General features: G+C 53.1%; 9 protein-coding genes across 9 annotated transcripts; 6 read left to right on the top strand and 3 right to left on the bottom strand.

The window, feature by feature from the left end:
* Nucleotides 1-32: 32 nt before the first annotated feature.
* On the bottom strand, nt 33-741 carry Malapachy_0663 (p24 involved in membrane trafficking; the record flags this gene model as incomplete). The annotated part of the gene is made up of 2 exons (XM_018135178.1): nt 33-62; nt 94-741. 2 exons carry the CDS (start codon nt 739-741, stop codon nt 33-35), a joined length of 678 nt encoding a protein of 225 aa, XP_017992223.1.
* Nucleotides 742-2400: 1659 nt separating this feature from the next.
* On the top strand, nt 2401-3780 carry Malapachy_0676 (n-terminal nucleophile aminohydrolase; the record flags this gene model as incomplete). Its single annotated transcript, XM_018135191.1, has 9 exons — nt 2401-2526; nt 2567-2611; nt 2665-2751; nt 2802-2860; nt 2895-2972; nt 3000-3243; nt 3272-3361; nt 3392-3509; nt 3539-3780. The coding sequence occupies 9 exons, from the start codon at nt 2401-2403 to the stop codon at nt 3778-3780; spliced, it is 1089 nt and encodes a 362-aa protein (XP_017992168.1).
* Nucleotides 3781-3875: 95 nt separating this feature from the next.
* Malapachy_0680 (guided entry of tail-anchored protein) lies at nt 3876-4660 on the top strand (the record flags this gene model as incomplete). Its single annotated transcript, XM_018135195.1, has 4 exons — nt 3876-3959; nt 3985-4165; nt 4198-4405; nt 4435-4660. 4 exons carry the CDS (start codon nt 3876-3878, stop codon nt 4658-4660), a joined length of 699 nt encoding a protein of 232 aa, XP_017992117.1.
* A 50-nt stretch (nt 4661-4710) lies between these two features.
* Nucleotides 4711-5319, bottom strand: Malapachy_0693 (hypothetical protein; the record flags this gene model as incomplete). The annotated part of the gene is made up of 1 exon (XM_018135208.1): nt 4711-5319. One exon carries the CDS (start codon nt 5317-5319, stop codon nt 4711-4713), a length of 609 nt encoding a protein of 202 aa, XP_017992723.1.
* Nucleotides 5320-5541: 222 nt separating this feature from the next.
* Nucleotides 5542-10691, top strand: Malapachy_0696 (nucleoprotein tpr; the record flags this gene model as incomplete). The annotated part of the gene is made up of 3 exons (XM_018135211.1): nt 5542-5641; nt 5669-5772; nt 5805-10691. The coding sequence occupies 3 exons, from the start codon at nt 5542-5544 to the stop codon at nt 10689-10691; spliced, it is 5091 nt and encodes a 1696-aa protein (XP_017992718.1).
* A 21-nt stretch (nt 10692-10712) lies between these two features.
* Nucleotides 10713-12644, bottom strand: Malapachy_0685 (hypothetical protein; the record flags this gene model as incomplete). Its single annotated transcript, XM_018135200.1, has 4 exons — nt 10713-11756; nt 11785-11896; nt 11924-12192; nt 12219-12644. 4 exons carry the CDS (start codon nt 12642-12644, stop codon nt 10713-10715), a joined length of 1851 nt encoding a protein of 616 aa, XP_017992120.1.
* Nucleotides 12645-12805: 161 nt separating this feature from the next.
* On the top strand, nt 12806-13945 carry Malapachy_0702 (hypothetical protein; the record flags this gene model as incomplete). The annotated part of the gene is made up of 1 exon (XM_018135217.1): nt 12806-13945. The coding sequence occupies one exon, from the start codon at nt 12806-12808 to the stop codon at nt 13943-13945; it is 1140 nt and encodes a 379-aa protein (XP_017992509.1).
* Nucleotides 13946-14010: 65 nt separating this feature from the next.
* Nucleotides 14011-15085, top strand: Malapachy_0704 (aos1-smt3p activating protein; the record flags this gene model as incomplete). The annotated part of the gene is made up of 2 exons (XM_018135219.1): nt 14011-14053; nt 14088-15085. The coding sequence occupies 2 exons, from the start codon at nt 14011-14013 to the stop codon at nt 15083-15085; spliced, it is 1041 nt and encodes a 346-aa protein (XP_017992515.1).
* Nucleotides 15086-16207: 1122 nt separating this feature from the next.
* Malapachy_0697 (dna repair protein rad50) lies at nt 16208-20314 on the top strand (the record flags this gene model as incomplete). The annotated part of the gene is made up of 8 exons (XM_018135212.1): nt 16208-16223; nt 16250-16356; nt 16385-16468; nt 16497-18138; nt 18173-18800; nt 18838-20067; nt 20108-20240; nt 20276-20314. 8 exons carry the CDS (start codon nt 16208-16210, stop codon nt 20312-20314), a joined length of 3879 nt encoding a protein of 1292 aa, XP_017992719.1.
* Nucleotides 20315-20354: the final 40 nt, after the last annotated feature.

Below are 20354 nucleotides of genomic sequence, written 5' to 3'. Positions count from 1 at the left end.
GTCAATAGTCGCCTATATATATATATATATTCCTAACGGAACTTTTTGTCCTCAAAAAAGAGCTAAACTTGTCAGACATTCATTGCAACATACCTTCAGGCTTACAAGCTGCCAGAGACAGCAAACCAACAACACGAGCATCTGAAGAATAATGCACCAGACAACTCGCGCATTGGTAGACTCACTTAAGTCACGGAATTCCATCTCGCGCTCACGTTGGTATTGTTGTTCTTTACGAAGGTCACGCATTTTCGCATTCAATGCTCTAGCCCTGGAAAGAAGATCCTCGGCATGCTCCTTGTCAGCAACAGAATTAGAACGGTGTGAATCACCAATGATAATATCGAGATGCATACGGAGCTCAGGTGTGTGTTGGTGAGGGAGGCGCACACCTTGGTATTCTGTGTTGAAGCAGATTTCATGACGACCAGCTTCATGTGAACTAAAAGCGAAACGGCCATCTGACTTCCCTTTCGATGATACAAGATCATGGTCACTGTCAACATGCTTGACCAGGATACCTAGAGCAACGTCTTTGGGGATATCAAAGTGACTCTGTGTATCATCCCATTCCTCCAGGTAATAGTGGCCAACAACAATTGTGTCAGCAGGAAGTTGCTCATAGAAGCACTTATTTGTACCGGCTTCAAAGTAAAAGTACAGAGGAGCCACGCTCTTGGCTAACGTGAGGATAAATACAGTAAGCCATAGGAGCGATGGCACTCGCCGAGCATAACCCATCATTGCACCTAAGAAAGCCGACATGCGACACGCTGCGATCCAATGAGTTGGTGTCACGTGGACGGTTAAACAGGCACAAGCACACGTACTTGGCTCGTGCATCCTGTACGGCGACCATTATGACTAACGACGCTGCGAATCATCCACGGCCAAGGCACAATATACGCCAAATGTCAGCTGGGTTTTCAAAGGTCCTCTTTCCATTTGGACAGAATAAGCAAGACCAAGTCAAGCATCCGCACAAACTTCTCAAAGAAGTAGAAAAGTTGGACCTGAGGTAAGTCAGTGCATATATACTAACAGAATAGAGCATCACAAAGGACATTCGATGGTGCATACACCCGTACTGCTCTTGGACAACTCTCTTTTTCACTGACGGTTATAAAAATTTTTCAACCAGCATTCTTTTGGATTGGCGTTGCAAACTGTGTATTGGCTATTGGCCTTTTCGTTACTGCTGCTTTCCGATATCGTATGACTATGCAATATGAGCAGAAAGTTACGGAGTTCATTCTGGAGCGAAGAAACAAGAGAGACTCAGAACATGAGGATGATATCGTCGTTGATCCTGACGCTTACGTTTACCTCCCCAAGTTCCAAACGGCTGGGTACATTGTGGCATTCGTGTCCGTCTTCATTATAGTCGTTGAAGTCGCAATTATATTGCTTCTCGCATTTATGTAGTATAGATGATATATTATGTTGATTTTTTTACGTGCATGTACGGCTAGCATATGCCCGAGAGAAGCTACTATAACGGACGAATACTGATAACTTACAATTGGTAGTTCTAGTGTTACATGAAATATTCAAGTCCGCACATTCATTCATTTCCTGGAGAAAGCCGATATAAAAAGGGTGAGATAGAAAAAATACCCGACATCCCCTCTCTATTCATGACTGTGAAGCAAAACAGAGTTTCGAACAATTTTGACGATCCCTTAATGAGTGGGTCCAATCCCTAAGTCCAAGCGATAAATGCATAAATGAATGAGACTTCAAACCACGTATAAAGGGGACCGCAAAACATACACACTTAACTCCCCATCATACAGCCCTCCACATTTGATGACAAAGCAATCACAAAGAACCGATCATAAATTATATTAAAAAGTAATATAATTGATGAATATATTGAAACTACCATTTTTAAATACTAAATATGGACATGCACAATATAATAACTTATTTTAAAATTAATATTAAAATATTATCAATTTTTGTATTTACTGAATAGTGTTTGAGTAAATAATTAAAATAATATAATTATTTTAAGTTAATAAATAGTTATCATGTCAATATTTTTAAATATTTACATTTATTATAATTTTTGAACTATGAATGAATATTTTTGTATATGATTTAACCTTAATTTAATATTAGCCTTATATGTAATTTATTTTAATTTCATTTGAATATATTTGTATTTATAATTTATTTAAGTTATATTTTTTCAAGTTATCTGTTTTTTTCGTTTTTTGTTTAATATTTGTATTTGAATATTTCAAATGATATTAGCTATTTTTAGATCTTCTAATGTTTTATTATTATTTGTTTGTACTTAAATCCTGTCTGTTCATACCTCCACCTCCACCTCCACCTTGCCTCGACTCTTCTCCTCCACTTCAGAGCTCAACTTCACATATTATATTCACGCATATGTGTCGATTACTAGGTATGGTGATAAGTGTTGGTATTCGCTCTAATATTGCAGTGTATAAGGGCAGTGAACCTATTCTACTCTCCCATTTGTTTACTCGCCCAGCGCATAGCATTATTAATCAGGTATGCCTTTATCTCTATGAAGTGATTACCAACCGCTCAGGCTTTTGATTCGCGACTTCGTTTGGATCTCAACACACCTATCAATGTATGTTCTATCAAGTTTTGTGAGTTTAAATATTAACATTTTTCTTATTCAAGGGTGATGGTTTTGGGGTTGGGTGGTATGACTCGGTAACCGACTCCGAACTTGGTCAGGCCCCTTGTATATTTACAAGTGTAACACCAGTACGTGATATATTACTTTCGCCGAACTCGATACGAATACTGATAACCAGGCATGGAACAATATTAATTTGCGTCGTATTGCTGAAAAGATTAAAAGCCCGCTTATTTTGTATGTCTGTGCTAGGTTGGACTGACGTGAGTAGTGGTCATGTGCGTGCATCCACGGCAGGTGCACTGAGTGAGACCAATTGCCACCCTTGGAGGTACGGTCGTTTGATGTGGTATGTATACTAGAGACTGACACAAAGGATGCACAACGGTCAGATTTCTCAGTTTGCGAAAATCAAGCGCCGCCTTTTGGCTGCACTTCCTGAACCGTTGTTCTTATTCCCTCAGGGACACACTGACTCGGAATTTGCATTTGCCCTGTTTTTAAGCCATATTAAGGACCCCAAGAGTTCGGATGAATTCTCATATCAGGAACTGAAAGACGCCATGCTACAGACAATCCGTGATATCAACACATGGTCGAAAGAGGCGGGCGTCGATGAGGTGAGTAAGTGCCTTACCTGACAGACAGCCGAGTTTGCTGAACTTTTGTGTCACTGATGGCAAAAGTGTGGTTTGCACTAGATATGTTTCAAGTAAGACAGACGAAGCAGCTAGTCTGGTAAGTGACCAAGCCGACTCATATTCAAAGTTTTTCTCTACCGGCACGTCTTTCTATGAGCATTCCAAAGGCGAATATCGAATGGTGAAAGCTGGTCGTCGCCAAAAAATTGTCATGATCGCAAGTGAACCGTTGACATTTGAACAAGGTAAGTTTACTCATTTAGCTTACCATTAGCGGACTGGATGGAAATCCCTTCGAATACGTTGGTCTGCATTACCCCCAATATGAACGTTCTGCAATATCCCATTATGGATGAATTCCATAATGCCTGTCCGGAGACTCTTGCAAGGAATCCAGACTTTGTGCTTCGTGCTGGATTCCATACATCATCGTCACTCACCGAAGCTGGGCCCTCAACTACGGTGCCCCATCGACGACAGATGTCGTCGTCCTCATCTGCTCAGGTTAGTGCGTAGGTTTGGATAGGAGGGTTATAATACAGTGGAGGTGTAAATTGACCCAATTTCTGTCCCCTTGAAACTCAACAACATCGTCGCCGACAACGATCACGATGCATCCGGCCTTGTTGATCTTCTTGGTGTCCTTCATCAACCATGCCATTACATGGCTAGGACGTGATTTACTACAGGAATTTGTACGTACTAGTGAGCTTACACCAGTTCCGTAACATATATGTTCGCGTCGTCAACTTCTCGGCTTCGTCCAAGCTGTCTACCAAGAAGAAGGAACTATACGAGATGCGGCAGCAGCTGAACATGACCAGTGCCCAGGATGAGTTTTCGAAGTGGGCTCGTCTCCGTCGTAAGGTGGACAAGCTTACTCAAGAAGTGGATGAGCAAAGTATGTGGTTCGAGGTGCTATTGACACGACAGACAAAACGATGGCCTCCTCGCAGTTCATGTTCTCTATCATGTTCAAAGGGTTCATGTTTGTCCTCAACAGTGCGATCCCTTTCATTTTGAACTGGTACTTTAAGCGCGTGCCTATGTTCTACCTTCCTCCGGGTGACTGGTTTGGTCCGCTCGGTCCGCTGTTCAGCTTCCCAAATGCACCTGCTGGGGCTGTGAGCAGCACCGTGTGGTATGTATTGCCTATCTCTAACAGCCCAGGACAACTGTATGCGGCCGCGTACTAGCGCTTATTGGCGCCTATGGTCGCGAGTTGTTTGTGCGGGAGCCTATGCCTCAACTTGAGGCACCGTACGAATCGGCACCCAAGGCGTCTGGACTAAAACATCAGGAGGAAAAGGATGCGGTACCTCAGCCGGTCCCCTCAGCAGGATCAGGTGCTGAGAAGAGTACGCTCAAGCACCGCCATACCAAGCAGGCTTCATAAATGAAGTGTGTATATAGAGTAGTGATATACAGAGCTATTTAATTACGCATTTACAAGCGAGCGCGGGGGACAGAACCCATGCTCTGTCCAAGAGCCTCTTCGTCGACGACCATGTTGTCGTCCGGGCGCTCACGCGGTTCAGTGGTGACCGACTTGTAGAGCTCCGAGCGTTCGTGGTGGAGAATTCGGCTGATTTTTTCAAGGTAGTCCAGCTTACCCTTGAAACGAAGCTTGCCAGCGTCGAGGAGGCTCTGAACCTGCGACTTGCCAGTGGCAATGTTGACCATGTCCGTGTCCGAGCACTCCATGACGACCACCTTGCGGTTCTTGCGCGAGAACAGCGACGAGGAGTTGCTGTTCGGCGGGTGACCACGGCCGACCTCGATCTTGTTACGGGTGATGTTGATGTAGAAGATTTCTGGGGTCGACTTGGTCAGGGCACGCGAGCGGCGGCCATGCTCCGACGGGTGAATCACAAACAGGTACAGAGAGGCGAGGTTCTTGGCAAGGTAGCCCTGGCTCGGGAAGCCCGGTGGGGGCGAGGCCAGGTACAGAGCGGTCACCGCGAATACCTTGCTTGACTCAAAGCCCGGTGCCTTGAGGTGGGGGAACGCCCTCAGGGCGTGGCTGGCAATCGGCTCGTAAACGTTATTCGACATTGTAGATCGGTAAAAAGATAGCCGAGCTCTTCGCACGGATTTTAAGACTGGCTGCGCCCCACCTTACGCCACAATGGGGCGAAGCTGTGGGGCGCTGGGGCCACTGCCGGAACTTCGTATGTCATCATCACGTGATCCTCCATTGCACTACGTCAACGTGCTGAACGCAGGCAGCAGGCGATCGACGTGCACGGGACGACGACGCGAGAAGGACGTGCGCGAATGTCCGATCTCGAGTCGCGAGTTGCAGCGCTCGAGAACGAGAAGCGCAAGCTTCTTGAAAGCTGGCAACGTGAGCGTGAAGCCAACGCTCAGAAGCAGGGTATGTATCCTCTTAGTCTCACCGCAGATGAACTCGAGTCCCTTCAACAGCGGCACCAATCTGTGCGCTCAGAGCTCGCCTCGACGGTCCTTGCACTCGAGCGTGCCCAGTCCTCTGAGAATAACAGCAAGGTATGTTGCTAGATCACGTATTCTGATGCCAGTTTCGCACGCATGCTCTAGAGCAGGAGCTTGCTCTCGCGCAGAAAGATGCCGAATGGGCTCGTAAAGAGCTGGCGCGAGAGCACGAGGTGTCGTCGGCCACGCGTGCAGATCTGCATGCACGTATCGTCCAGGCAGAATCGGCGCGCGATCTGGCCGAGCAGGCACGTACATCGGCTAGAGCGCAGCTATCGCATGCGGAACGTTTACTTACGGAGGCACAGACGCGTTATGCTGATGCTACTCGTACTATTTCTGATCTGCGTGCACGTATTGCATCGCAGGAGAACGAGGCGACGGTTGAACGCGCCGCTGCAGAGCAGGCATCACAGCTCGCTGACGTGCGTGTGACGCGTGCTGAGCGACGTGCTGCTGAGCTTGAAGCCAGTTGTGATGCCCTCGTCTCGGAATGTGCAGCGCGCGAGCGTGCTGCCCGGGCAGAAGTGGATGAGGCGTCAGCGGAACGCCAAGTGCTTCTGGATGAGAAGGCACGATTACAAGAGGCGCTGGACCGTTTGGCTGAGGCACTTGGTGTTAATGCCGATGGCTCTGCAGCTGCGACGCCGTCTCGTGCTGCGGCATTTGCATCGCATATCCAGCAAGACGGAAAGAGCTTTAGCGATGTGTATACCGACCTTGTACGCACACAAGAAGAACTGCGCCGTGAACGTGAAGAGACCGGACGTCTGGAAGGTGTGCTGGCTGAAGTCATGGCTGATCTCGATGCACATGCGCCTCAGCTTAAAGCACAGCGTGAAGAAGCAGCCCAGCTGCGCCAGGACCTCGATGCGATTTCTGATGAGCTACAGGACGCGCAGACGGTGCGTGCCGAGGCGGAAGGCCATGCACAGGATGCGAATGCAGAACTGGAACGTGTACAGCGCGAATACGAGTTGGTCTCGCAGCAGCTGGATGACGCGACGGCACAGGTCCGTACTCTGCTGCGTGAGACCATTGTGCTGAAGGACCCATCCGCTGCCGAACGTCTTGACGAGGATCAGCCAGGCGATGTTTCTGGCGTCCAAGACGTCATTACCGAAGAGCTTGTGACGTTCCGCTCGCTTTCTGAGCTGTGTGCGCAAAATGCGCGTCTCCTACAGACAGTGCGCGAGTTGGGCCAACGCCTGGAGGCACGTGATCCTCGTGACGACGAGCTGCAGCAGGCGGCCGATATGCTGGAAAAGGTCACGGATGAGCTGCATACCGAGCGCGAGATGTTGGCCGAGGTGCAACAGGAGCGTGATATGTACCGCGACGTATGTGTAGCACGTGGTCTGGACGTCCATGAGCGGCCGCCTGTGGTCGAGGCGGCGACAGCTGAGCCTGAAACTCCTCCTGCTGTTCTTGCGGACCTTCGCCGCGAAGCAGCCGCACGTGCGGCTGCGGAAGAGCGTGTGCACATGTTGCAGGAGTCGGCTAAGTTCCATGAGTCGCGGCTGGCGGATGCTGTTGCGCATACGGAGCGCATCCACGCGCTCCTTGATCGTCGCGAGTCGGCACTGCAAGAGGCTGAGCAGGCTTTGGCCAAGTTGCAGGCCACCGCCCATGAAGCTCAGACGCATCTGGCAGCGAAGGAGGCCGAGCACCGCCTGGTCACAGAGCAGCGTGATCGGCTGCTGGATGAGAATGCAAAGCTCGGCCTGGCCAAGGCCGAGGCTGAGGCAGCGGCGCGATCTGCTCACCAGGCGGACGCTGCATCAGCAATGGAGAAGTCTTCGCAGACTGAACGTCTGCAGGCGGAAATCGCCGCGCTTCAAGCGGCAGCGGCCGTGCACGAGTCGAAGCTTACTGAGGCACGTACGGAAGCGACACATGCGTCGCTACGTCGTGATGTCGAGACTCGTGAGCTGCGTGAGCGGCTGGACGTATTGAGTCAGCAGCATGCGGCCGCGCGTGAGGCCCTTGTGACTGCGCAGGCGAATGTGCAGCACAGTGAGCGCCGCATTGACGATCTCCTCTCGCAACTAGAGCATGCACGCAATGTCGCTGCCCTGCTCGAGAAGCAGCATGCTGCTGCCGAAGAGAGTCGTCGTGCAGCTGTGGCTGCTGCTCTGGGCGGTACGAACGACTCGCAGCTCTCGCCGGAGCGGCAGCTGGAGATGGAGCTGGCCGATGTGCGTCGTGGACGTGCAGCAGCGGAGGCGGATACCCTGGCGGCCAAGGCGGCGCAAGCCGAGGCTGAAAGCGCGCAGGCGCGCATCGCTACCGAGCTGGCGGACACCCAGAAGGCATTAACAGAGGCGAACGAGGCCAAGGACACCGCTCTTGCGGAGAAGGCGTCGGCTGATGCCGCATGGCAGACACGCTGGGATACCTTGGAGGCGCAGCGTGCCGAATTGAACAGCCAAGTGTCCGCCCTGCAGACCAAGTTGGAAGAGCAGGCGTCTGCGCATGCCGCAGAGAAGCGCGAGCTGGAAGACACGCTAGCCGGCCTCAATGCCGCCGAGGCGGAAGAGGTGAAGGAGCAGGCGTCGGCATGGGACGAAGTACGCAAGTTCTCAATGCAGGCCAAGGAAGCGACGACCCGAGCAGAGGAGCTTGTGCAAATCAAAGAGGCGTTGGAGCAGGAGCTTGGTCGTGCACGTTCCGACGCTCAACGTGTACGTGAAGAGATGGAGAAGGTAAGGACGGCCAAGGATGTGCTTTCTGCGGAACACAACAAGGCTGTGGTCGATGCGGAAGACAAGATTCGGGCGCTTGAGAAGACCGCTGAGCAGCTTCGTGAGCAGCGTGACGAGCTGCAGCAGCAAAACAACCAACTCCATGAGCACCTCGAAGGTGTGACACAGCAAGTGGCAGCGCTCGGCACCGCTTCGTCCGACGTGCCCATGGCGATCGACGACGTTACCGATACCTCCACAGACGCAGCCGCGGCTCCTAAGGTGGAGGACGGCGCATCGTCCTCGACACCTACGGCTAGTGAGCTTCAAGTAATTCGGTACTTGCGCCGTGAAAAGGAGCTCAGGGAGCTTCAGCTGGATATGGCCGTGCAGGAACGCACGCGCATTGAGCATGCGCTGACCAAGACCCAGGAGACGCTCGAGGCTACACGTGCTGAACTGACGACGGCACGTGAATCTGCCTCGGCACCTAGTGGACAGTACGCGGAGCTCTTGGAGAAGATCAATGAGCTAAGCACGCTGCGTGAGCATGTCACTACTCTCGAAGAGGCCAAGCAGGCTGTCGAGTCACGTAACCAATCGCTCGAGGCGCAGCTGCAGCAAGCTCAGACTGATCTGCAGCCACACCGTGATGAGCTGCAGAAGGCGAAGGTCGAGCTAGAGACGGCTCAGAGCCAGCTCCGTGTGGTACAAGACGATGTTACGCGCTGGAAGAAGCGGGCATCCGGTCTGCTGCAGACAAGTGGTGTGGAAGAGGAGCTGAAGAAGGCGGAGAAAGAGCGTACCGAAGCACAGGAGCAAATCGCTGCCGCGAAAGCTGAGTTAGAGAAGGAAACCACTCGACTCACTGCTGAGCTGCAGACGGCCAACAAGAAGTTCGAGCAGTTGCGTGAGCAAGTACGTGCACGCATTACGCAAGAACGTCGTGCTGTGGCGGAGGCCGTGGAGAAAGCGAATCAGCTCGAAAAGGATATGTCGGCCAAGGCCGCCGAGGCCGAGAAGGAGAAAGAGGCTCTGCAGGCCAAGATCGATGAGCTCACGACACAAGTCAATGAGGCTACGAAAGCGGCTGACGAAGTGCCTGCGACGGCGGCTGACGCTACGGCCGAGTCAGCGGCGGACGGAACGGAGAATGCCGATGCGGCCCCTTCGACTGAACCTAAAGCTGAAGATGCATCAGAGACCTCGGACGAGACGAAGCCTGACCTCAAAGAGCTTGAAGAGCAGCTGCGCGTGAAGACCGAGGAGTGTGAGAAGCACAAGCACTTTGCTCGTACATTCTTGAAGGACAAGCGCGCAGCAGAAGCCCAAGTGAAAGCGCTGACAGAGCAGCTCGAAGAAGTGCAGAAGAATGTTTCCGCTTCTACGGCTGACAAGGTGGGCGAAACTACCGAGGCTGTGCAGGCAAGTGAGCCGGCGACAACGCCAGCCACCGAAACACAGCCCAAGACAGAAGACGGTTCTGCTGACAACGCAACGGAGCCATCAGCGGCTACATCGACTGCGGAAGATACAGCTGCACAGTTGGCACCGCTTCAAGCACGTATTGCAGAGCTGGAAAGTCTCTTGGCTACGGCAAATGGTCGTGTCGCTGAGCTTGAGAAAGAGTTGGAGTCGTCCAAGGCCGAATACGCCAAGGCCTTAGCAGAGAAGGACGGCGAGCTGGAGACTCTGCGTGCAGGTCCTGAGGCAGCTGTCTCAGCCAAGGAAGCAGAACTTCAAGCTCACTACCAGCCGCTTCTACAGTCGCGATACGAAGACGGCAAGAAGGAAGCGGCTTTGCGCAACCAGATCATGATCAGTCAGCGTGACAAGAAGATTGCGAACTTGACCAACGAGCTCAATGAACTCAAAGGTCAACTTGGTGATGGCGTAGCCCCAGCCAAAGATACGAAGCCCGCTGAACAGGACAGCAAAGAAAGTAACAAGGGCACATCGAAGGACGGAGCTACTCCGACCACGACGCCATCGCGACCGGCTGTCGTGCGAGGCGGCAATGCGGCTGCACGTGGCGGACGTGGAGGTGCGGTGGCTCCCAAGCCTGTACCAATCCGCCCGACTGAGACATCGATTCGCGGTGCTGCTTCTGCTCGAGGTACTGCGACACGCGGTCGTGGCGGCGCTATTTCCATTGCAGGCGCAGCCAAGCGCAAGCGTGAGCTGAATACGTCGACATCCAGCGAAGGTGAGAAGACGCCTACAAAGGCGACAGCTACCAAGAAATCACGCGCCGAAGGCAAAGGAGAAAATAGCACAAATACAAAGTAGGCTACTTAAGGGTATATATCATCATCGTCGTTGGCGTAGCATTACAAGGAGCCCTTCTTCTAATTGCATCATACAGTCGGCCAGAACTGTCTGGTCATGCGGTCGGCCCCATGCAATTGATGTCGTTTCAAAGGCCGGTTCTGGCGTCGTGTCGAGTCCGATCACTTTCATGGCCACATCCAACACACGTTTCATCTCACGTGGCATGACACCACCAGGATCATGTGTATGCGTAGCATATCCCTCACCAGGGGCCAGGCATATCGTATCCTCTTCGTTCGGTTGGGTATACAAAGCTGACTGAAGCTGGGCGCGGCGCTCGTAGTATGTTTTTCGATTTTGGGTAGAGAGTGTGGCGAGATGCATTTCTGGTCTATGCTTTCCAGGCAAGCAAGGTAGCAGATCATCCTCATCATTGCGTTCACGCAGTGGCATGCTGCTGGGTATATTTTTCGGCGCATACTGGTCTTCCAGAAAGGACAGATACGTATCCACATCTTTGTCCGAAAGCGAGAGTAGGTCAATCTGCGTATCCCATGGCGCAAACTCAGCAGGCACCGCATCCCATGTCCTTTCACTAGGCAGACCGTGTAATGCGCAAATCGCATCAATCCACGCATCCTGCGGCGCCGCCCCCGAGAAGATGGCTCGGTCATGTACATACAATGGCGACTCACGCCGGCGTATACCATCCAGGCCATATTGCAACTTGACCACAACAAGTAGCGCTGCCATGAGCATCACACTACGTGGAATGACCGAGTTGCGTGAAAAGGCATGCTTGGAATTGCGAGTTCCTGCATCTGGCCGTTTTTCCTTGAATTTGGCACGAGCAATTGGGTTCACAGGCATGACAGAGACGCTGTGAACATGCATATCAATACGAAGGAATGTCAACAAAGACTTGGCGCCCACATAAAATGTAGAAGGAAGTAGCAAGTCGTGAACATAGCGACTCAGAATAGGGGCACTGTTCACCTCAAGGAACATCACATCAAAGCGCGAGTACAACTGCGAGGCGATGTGCTCTGTCCTTCGATGTAGTTCTGTTACACTGGGAATATGCTGAGGTCAGTCGACCAAAGTCACGCACGTTGCAGTCCAGATTTGCAAATTGGATATCGCTGAATGAAAGCGCACTTGTGAGTGTATTCGGAAGGAACCGAATCGCGTTCAGGTACGGCAGAGTCCTGTCAAATATGCGTCTATTACGTCAGTAGAAAAAAACGTACTTGCGCAAGTCACCTAAGGTGATGGGGATGCGACACTGTACGAAGGCGAGATAGAGCACCGCCACTGTTGAACGAATGGACAAGTTCACAGTTCGCACAGATTTGCTGTTGGGAGTCTCATAGCGCTGCCGACCTCGTCGTGGCACAGAGCGAAGTGGTGTCGCTTTAGACTGTTGCTGACGTGACAAGGTATCACGCGCCGCCTCTAGTGGTGCGGCTGGGACATTATGGCATGACACATTATAGGCCCATATTTTGCGTGCGCAGGTCTAGGTAAGTCACACAATGTACATACTTCTAAGATTGTCACATCCACACCCGGAAGCCAAAGCGATACTGATTCAATTTGGTGCCGCAGAATCAATTGCAAGCATTGAACAATAGCAAACGTAGCTCTTGTGCCTTGTAGGAGTGCCTTATCAGGGTCCGATAGAGATGCGTGCTCTGCTGTCCCGGGAAACACATGTCCTACACGTCCGCGCCGCTTGCGCCGCTGCTCAACAGCCCATTGCTGTCGCTCAATCCGACGTGCGTCGCGCTGCGATGATCGGTTGAAATTCCGTGAACGTGTGGTAATTTGGGTATCAAAACCATCATCTTCCTGTGCGGCCTCAACACGAAAGTCACGCTGAACATGCCCCGCATGACATACCAGCTGGGCCGAGAGCAGTCGGAAGCGTGTGCTGCCACAGACCGCGCACACGCGCCGCCGCTGGGACATAGGGCAGAGCCAGACGCGCTGCGGCGCGCTTCACGCTCATTTAATGCACAGGCCTGCACTGTCACGTGTTTCCTTTTTGCGGGGGGATCGACATTCCCAAAGATCCCACCAGTTGGGGTCTCTATCCCAACACTCCCTTTTTTATCGTGAGCCTACTCAGGATGCGTCCTGGGGCGGCGATTCACCTGCTTTGGGTTCTTTTCGCTATCCTCTCTGTAACCTCTACTGCTCATGCTGATTCTCTTCAAGGGAGGGCTCTTTCCTACCTATTCAGCGATCCTGTAGGCAGCAGCTCGTCTGCACCGCCTGCTTCTTCTGTGTCGTCGGCTCCCCCTCCAGCCCCAGTTAATAACGCCGCCTCGTCCAGCAAGCCAGCTCCAGCTTCTTCACAACCTCCAGCGCCATCCTCGGCTGCTCCGAAAGCGAACCAAAATGGCTCCACGCAGGCACGTGGGAGTGCATCTCCGGCGGGCGGAAGCAATAGCCCTGTGTCGTCGGCCCCCGCGCCGGCATCAGGATCCAATCAAGCACCTGCGCCAGCCCCAGCATCACCATCTGTGAACGCTTCCTCGAGTCCCTTGTACCCGGCCGTGTCGGTGCCAGTGGCGTCTTCCACGTCTGCAGCGTACGATGTGATGGCTGTACCGACGTCATTCCCGCAAGCCAATGTGAACGTGACGTCCAATGTGACGATCCCAGCACCTAGTGTAACGGCCACATGGAATGGAACATTGCCACCGATTATTGGAAACATGTACCGTGGCTCGGAGGAAGCTAAATCGAACTTGCCGACGTTCTATTACAACATTGCGAACTCGTCCGTCTCGAATGACACCAAAACGATGATCTGCCAGATGCAGACCAACTTCTGCGCCACAGCCGGCTGCTCGGACGACACGGATGAGATTTCTCACAACTTCTGTGATGTGTCTCACGGTATGGCTACAATGTGCACATGCAAGAAGAGCTTATCTCGTCTTCCGCAGTACCAGTGGCCCGTCCAGTCGCAGGACTGCCTCCTTCGTATGCAGCGTTGTGTGGATCTGTGCAACAACCAGCGCGAAACGCCTTTCATGCGACGCTCTGTCTGCATGCAGAGTTGCCAGGATCAGATTGGAAGCAGCTGTGACAAGACTGTGCAGTATGGTGTGTCTTACATGGTTGACAAACCCGGCAAACTCCCAACGTATCAGTTTGTTGATCAGTCGCAGCCACAGAGTGCAGGCGCTCGCCTGTATGTCAACCTGGCGCTCATGTCCTTTACCGCCTTGGCGACAGGTGGCTGGCTCGTTCTTTCATAGTCGCGGATTCGTTCCTCTGGCGTGTATAATAATCAGTTAGGTTTAGTCATACCTTTTCCATTGACATGTCGTCCCCACCGCCGCCGCAAGGCACTGGCGTCACAGAAGGTAGGCCGTGTACGATGTGCACTCACACAGCTAGATGAAGCGGCGTTGTATGATCGCCAGATCCGTCTGTGGGGTCTTGAGGCGCAGAACCGTATGCGCTCAGCGCATATTGTAGTTGTGACGCTCTCTGGCGTAGCAACCGAGGTGATCAAGAATGTCGTCTTGGCTGGCATCGGCAAGTTGACGATCGTCGATGCTGGCATAGTCCTTGAGGAGGACCTCTCTGCGTCGTTCTTCTTTCGTGCAGACGATGTAGGTCAACCGCGTATCAGTGATGCGCCTCTGCAACGAATCCAGCAATTGAATCCTCACGTGGGTATCCAAGGTGTTGCCCACGAAGGCGTTCCATCCCACAAAGCCTTGCAAGAACTTCGACCGAATGTGGTAATCGTAACAAGCGGGACTAAAGAGGAGCTTGTACAATGGAATGATGCATGCCGCAGCGCTGATGCAATGTTCTTTGCGTCGGCTGCACAGGGTATGGGCGGCTTTGTGTTCTGCGACTTGGGAGCACTTACGTATGCAACAGAGCGTCCTTCGCCGGATGATCCCTCGGAAAAGGTACTGAAGCGGTTTGAACAGACATTTGTACCGCTCTCTGAATCACTCAAGGCTCCCTGGTCGTTTCGCCCAAGTCCAGGGCTCATTGCGACGTTAGCTCAATGGGCTATCATGCAGGACACTACGCCACCGTCAACGCTGAATGACTACGAACAAGCGTTGGAGACGCATGCTTCCGACATTATGTCGTCGAAGAATGCAAAAACTGCGAGTGTATTTCGCCGGCGTGATGCTAAGACGTTCTATGCACACTTTGCGAAGGCTACGTACGACGCTGTCACACGCCGCAGCACGGCGTCGTTTGCACCGACATGTGCCATTCTTGGTGGTTTTGTCGCACAGGCCGTGCTGAATGCCTTGGGACAGCGTGAAGAGCCGGTTGTGAACTGGTGTATTCTGGATGCAGCTATGGGCTCGGCGGATATTCACTTGCTTGGTCCTGCGTCGATGGCTCAGCCTACCGCTCTGTAAGTAGGTGGTTGCGTCTGAGGCGCCGTTTGCAGCGCATGTAATGTAGATTCATTGATAGGAAACGAAAGCCCATCTGAAGCCCTGATGGTCAGTTTGCATCTCTATACGTACAAAGGCCCGATCGGAACGCCCCAAAGCCACCATGCTGGACCTAGCGCCTGTTGCATATTGGTCCATATCCCCACATTGTATACATTATACTTGGGTCCGGTACGTCGTCGCTGGTGATTCGATGTAGAAAGATGGAGTAGCCGTGTCGTAGATGTGCTGGGCGCAGCTGTTGACATTGCGTCCTGCGCTGGCCGTACATTTGAGAGACCTTCTAAGCTTTCGAGTGTAGTTTTGTTGTTGAGCACCAGATACATATGGTACAGTAAGAAGGGTATCAATGCCAAGGAAAACTAGCGTTAGTCTTTTTTTGCGATGACGTACCAAGGCTGCCAAGCCAAAGAGGCCAAGCCATGCCAGAGGGATATCGACGGCGTGATTGTGCGCCAGACTGTCGTCCCAGTGGCGCAAGAAGCCGCGTGCGAGTGTATCGCATGTCCAAACACACAGAAGAATGGCGTAAACGAGGAAAAGGAGAAAGGGTTTATAGTTTCGCAGGCCGATGCACGTATCCATCAGCCATGGGCAATGGTGGTCCATGCGCAGAATGCATCGTTCACACTGCCGGCAGTGATGACATCGATCAGGTTTGGGCGCCATGCACTTATTGCACCACCGTGCTTTCCCTGTAGAGTGCTTGACTGTCAAACAGGTGGGAAGAGGCGCCGTATGAACATAGAACGAAGGTCTTGTGACTGTCATGCCAAAGCACCATGCCGTCATCCCTGCTAGGCCCAACGTAATCCCATAGCGCCATTGCATGTGTATGGGATCATGCTTCCATGCAGGTCTTATCGTGGTGCACATCAACGTAAGAAGATCAAAGAGCCATAAAGCTCCCAGACCCACACCACTCGCGACGCGTCGCCACCGACGCCGGCCTTGCATGGAGGGTGTGGAGACAGACGGTTGCCGCCGCGCTCCCCCGCCTGTGTGGCCTGTGTCGCTCCCTCATCCTCCACATTGTACGCGTCGTGGCATTGAGACTGGACGGCGCTTGCATGCACTTCTTCGATGGCCGAGCTGGATAGTACGTACGACGATGACTTACCATAGAACTCGCGATTCGCGGTGTGCGCTCGTTCGATCCGCGCGATGTGCACATCATCCAGTTCTTCAAACCGCTCACTGTGATTGTAGGACATAATGGCAGTGGCAAGACAGTGCGTATGACTTCTGTTCTGACTGCAGACTATTGTGGAATGCCTAAAATATGCTGCAACTGGCGATTTGCCTCCGAATACCAAGGGCGGAGGCTTTGTTCATGATCCTATGGTACGTATACCCATGCTAATGTGTCCAGCTCGCAGGCACCGACGCCGTCAAGGCGCAAGTGCGCCTGCGCTTTCGCAACACAAGCGGTACGCGTATGAGTTGTGTGCGCAATTTGCAAGTATCTAAGAAAAAAGGCGGCGGGCTCACGATGAAGACCCTCGAGGGTGTGCTGGGTATCGATGATGATCACGTTGATCCTGAGTCGCGTGCGGCTATATCCACGAGGTGTGCTGAACTAGACCAGGAAATGGCTACATTGCTAGGCGTATCTCGAGCAATCCTTGAGAATGTGCTCTTTTGCCACCAGGAAGAATCCAACTGGCCGCTCTCAGAGCCGGCTGTCCTTAAGAAACGCTTTGATGAAATCTTCGAAGTGACTCGGTATACCAAAGCTCTCGAGTCTATTCGAGCGCTGCGCAAGCAGCGAACTCAAGATGCTCGTGTTGATGAGGCTGAGCTACGTGGAATTCGGCAAGAAAAGGAGCGAGCCGATGGCATCAAAGAAAAGATCCGTGTGTTGGAGCTGTCCCTCACACAGAAGACGAAAGAGCGTGATGAATTAGAAGTGCAGATTCAGCGTAAAGTCACAGAGAATCAGGCGCTGTATGATGATGCGACACGTTTTCGCGAGGTGATTGGTCAGGCTGAGGCATTGGAAGAACGACTGGCGCTGTACCAAGAGCACCACGATGCCCTTCAGGCTCGTATGACCGTCTTGGACTTGGACGATGTGACGCTGCAGCGTATGTTAGATGATTTTCCACGTCAGTTGGAAGCTGATGAACGACGTCTAGCGGACATCCGTGGAAAGCATGATACATACGTGGCAGATCGTGACGCCACGATAGCCAAACATGAAGCGCTAGTGCGGCAGCATGCAGATCTCGAGGCAGCGGAGCGGACATATGAACGACTTCTGCAGGACAGTACGAAAGAGCTGGCTTCTCTTGGGGCGGATATTGACGGTTCGCCGTCCGCAGCACAATGGGAGGCGGCGGCTGTGAATCTACGCACGTCTTTGGAGCAGCAGAAGCGTGTGCTGGAACGAGAAGCAGCTGACGCTGCGCAGCGTGAGAAGGAGAAGGAACGTCACCTGGAGCGTACTTTCCAGTCTCTGGAGGCGGCGATGCGTGATACCCAGGCACAGTACGATCAAGTGTGTGCCACGATTGATCGCGTCCAGGCGCGTAAAGCAGCGTGTGAAAAAGACATTGCATCGGAGCTCCCGTCAGTGGATATCGCTGCGCTAGACGATGCGAGGAAGGCCCTAGCCGCCTTGCAGAATGAATCGTCCGACGAAGAGCATGTGCAAGCCGAGGCTGAAGCCGCCGGACGCCTTGCTTCATTAGAGGCAGAGCGGCACGCGCTAGTCCAAGCCTTAGCTACGTCCCACCGTGATGCTGAAGGACGGGCTCTGTACGCCCAAACACAGTCGATGCTAGCCGATAAAGAGCAGACGTACACAGCGCAGGAGACAGCGTGGCGTACACAATGTCAATCTGTGCTGGGCCATGTTCCTACGGATCTAATGCCGCTCCTTCATAACGCGGAAAAGCAGTGTTCTGAGGCCAAGCGGCAAGTCCAATCTGCACAGCATAACGTGGACCAAGCAGAAGCGTCGTATGCGTCACAAGAGCGTGTTCTTGCACAGAAGCAGACTACGTGTGAAAGTATGTTGTATGCCTTGGCTAGGACTAACTACAGACCTTTTTAACGACATTCAGGGTCTCCTAGGCGAATTTGCATCACTCGACGAGGGAGTGGCGACGGCAAACGAGGAAGTCCAAGTGCTTCGTGAATCGCTGGGGCTATTGGAGCATGCTGCGGCGTTCTTTGAACGGATCCAAAAACATGCACATGAACGCCATGTATGCCTGGCATGTAACCAATCCATCCCCTCTTCCCATATGCACGATTTTGATGCGCATATTTCCGCCTCTTTGCAGCGCAGCCAGCCGGAACGTATCGAGGGATTGCAGCGTGATTTAGAGGCGTGGTCCAAGCAGCAAACGCAGCTCCGTCGTGCACAGGCACTAGTGGAACGACGCGAGTCTGAGATGAAGGAGATTGATGCGCTACAGGCATCCCAGACTGAGCTACAGAAGACGCAGCGCGATGCTCAGGCGGCCAGGGACCAGGCCCAAGCGGCCTTGGCGCATGCGGAAGCCCAGCTTGTAGCCCTGCAGGCGCTACGTGACGACGAAGAGCGATGGCGTAGTGTCCAACAGGATGTTCAATCCCTGCAACAGCGCCTAGAGAGCCTTCGTCCTGCTACTTTGCTATCTGCTCCTGACGCTACGCCTGCGCGATTGGACGACGTGACCCAAGCGATGTACGTTAACTACCTCCACATGAGTACTCATTGACAGCCAAACGCAGCAGGCCGCGTGCGATGCTCTGCATCATGCACGGGCCACGCACCGCGAGAAGATCGTGGCGGCGGAGCGTCGTGTGCACACGCTCGAGATGGCGGTCGCGATGCAGCAACAGCATGCATCCACACGGGCTGCGGCGCAGCAGCGCTTGGCCGAGCACGTCGCCGATTTGGCGGAGTTTACGTCGCAAAAAGCGACGTTGCGTGACACGCTTACGCAAGCGGAGGCGCCGCTAGCGACGGCACGGACTGACCTAGCTACCTGCCGTCAAGCGCATCAAGAGGCGGCGGCTGCGCGTGACGCTGCTATACACTCCCATACGCAGACCTACCGCCAACTGATGGCCCTGCAGAAGCGTGTACAGGAGGCTGACGCACAACATGAACGTGATGCCCTGGCAACGTGTGCGGCAGCTCTGCAAGCCGCTACCTCGGACCTTGCTGCCGCTCGTCATACGGCAGAGCAGGCGACGCGTAACATGTACGATCTGGAAGCGGCTGTACATGATGCACAAAGCCGCCAGGCGAATCTGCAGGACAACGTACGCCTCCGCGAGGTGGTGCGCGACAGGGCGCGAGTGCGTCAGGAACTCGCATCGATGGACCTGGACGAAGCCCACCAGCGGCATGCGCATGCGACGGCCGCGTACGACCGCGCGAGAGAAGAGGAACGCGATATGCACGGCACGGCTGCGCACCTCCGTGGCGAGATCCAGAGTATGGAAGCAGAGCTTACGCGCCGCCGTGCGGAGCTGCGCGATGAGTTCCGCGATGTCGAGGCGCGGTACATGCAGCAGCTTGTTCACATCAAGGTGGCGAGTATGGCGAACCGCGATCTCGATACGTACTGTGGTGCACTGCAACAGGCGATCTTGCAGTACCACGGGATCAAAATGGAAGAAGTCAATCAGACCCTTGACTATTTATGGAAGAAGACGTACCAAGGTACAGATATCGATACCGTGCTCATTCGGTCGGACGCCGAGGGCCGCGTAGGTGCGAATGGGCTGCGCTCGTACCAGTACCGCGTATGTATGGTCAAGGATGGCGTGGAGCTCGATATGCGAGGCCGATGCAGTGCTGGCCAGAAAGTGCTGGCATGCTTACTGATTCGCTTGGCGCTTGCCGACTCGTTTGGCGCCCACTGCGGGTTCTTGGCTTTGGATGAACCCACGACCAACCTCGACCGTGAAAATGTCGAGGCCCTTGCGGCCAGCCTTGTCGAGTACGTACCTTTCTTCCTTCCTTCACGCACTCACACCCAGCCTGCTGGCCGAGCGGCAGCACCAGCCGAATTTCCAGCTGATCGTCATTACCCACGACGAAGAGTTCCTCACGCGCCTCTCGCAGTCTGACACACTCGAGCAGTACTGGCGCGTGTCGCGCGACGCAAAATTGGTACGTCCTGGTAGCCAGTCTTACGTATCCTGCAGCACTCGGTCATTGAGCGTGAATACGTTCGCCGTGTATAGAAAGATCGATGTAAGTTTGTATATACTTCTACGGGGCCCT

Source organism: Malassezia pachydermatis (assembly GCF_001278385.1).
Source record: "Malassezia pachydermatis strain CBS 1879 chromosome Unknown scaffold3, whole genome shotgun sequence".
NCBI lineage: Eukaryota > Fungi > Basidiomycota > Malasseziomycetes > Malasseziales > Malasseziaceae > Malassezia > Malassezia pachydermatis.
Note: the sequence above shows the minus strand (reverse complement) of the source record. Positions and strands in the feature narration are given on the sequence as shown.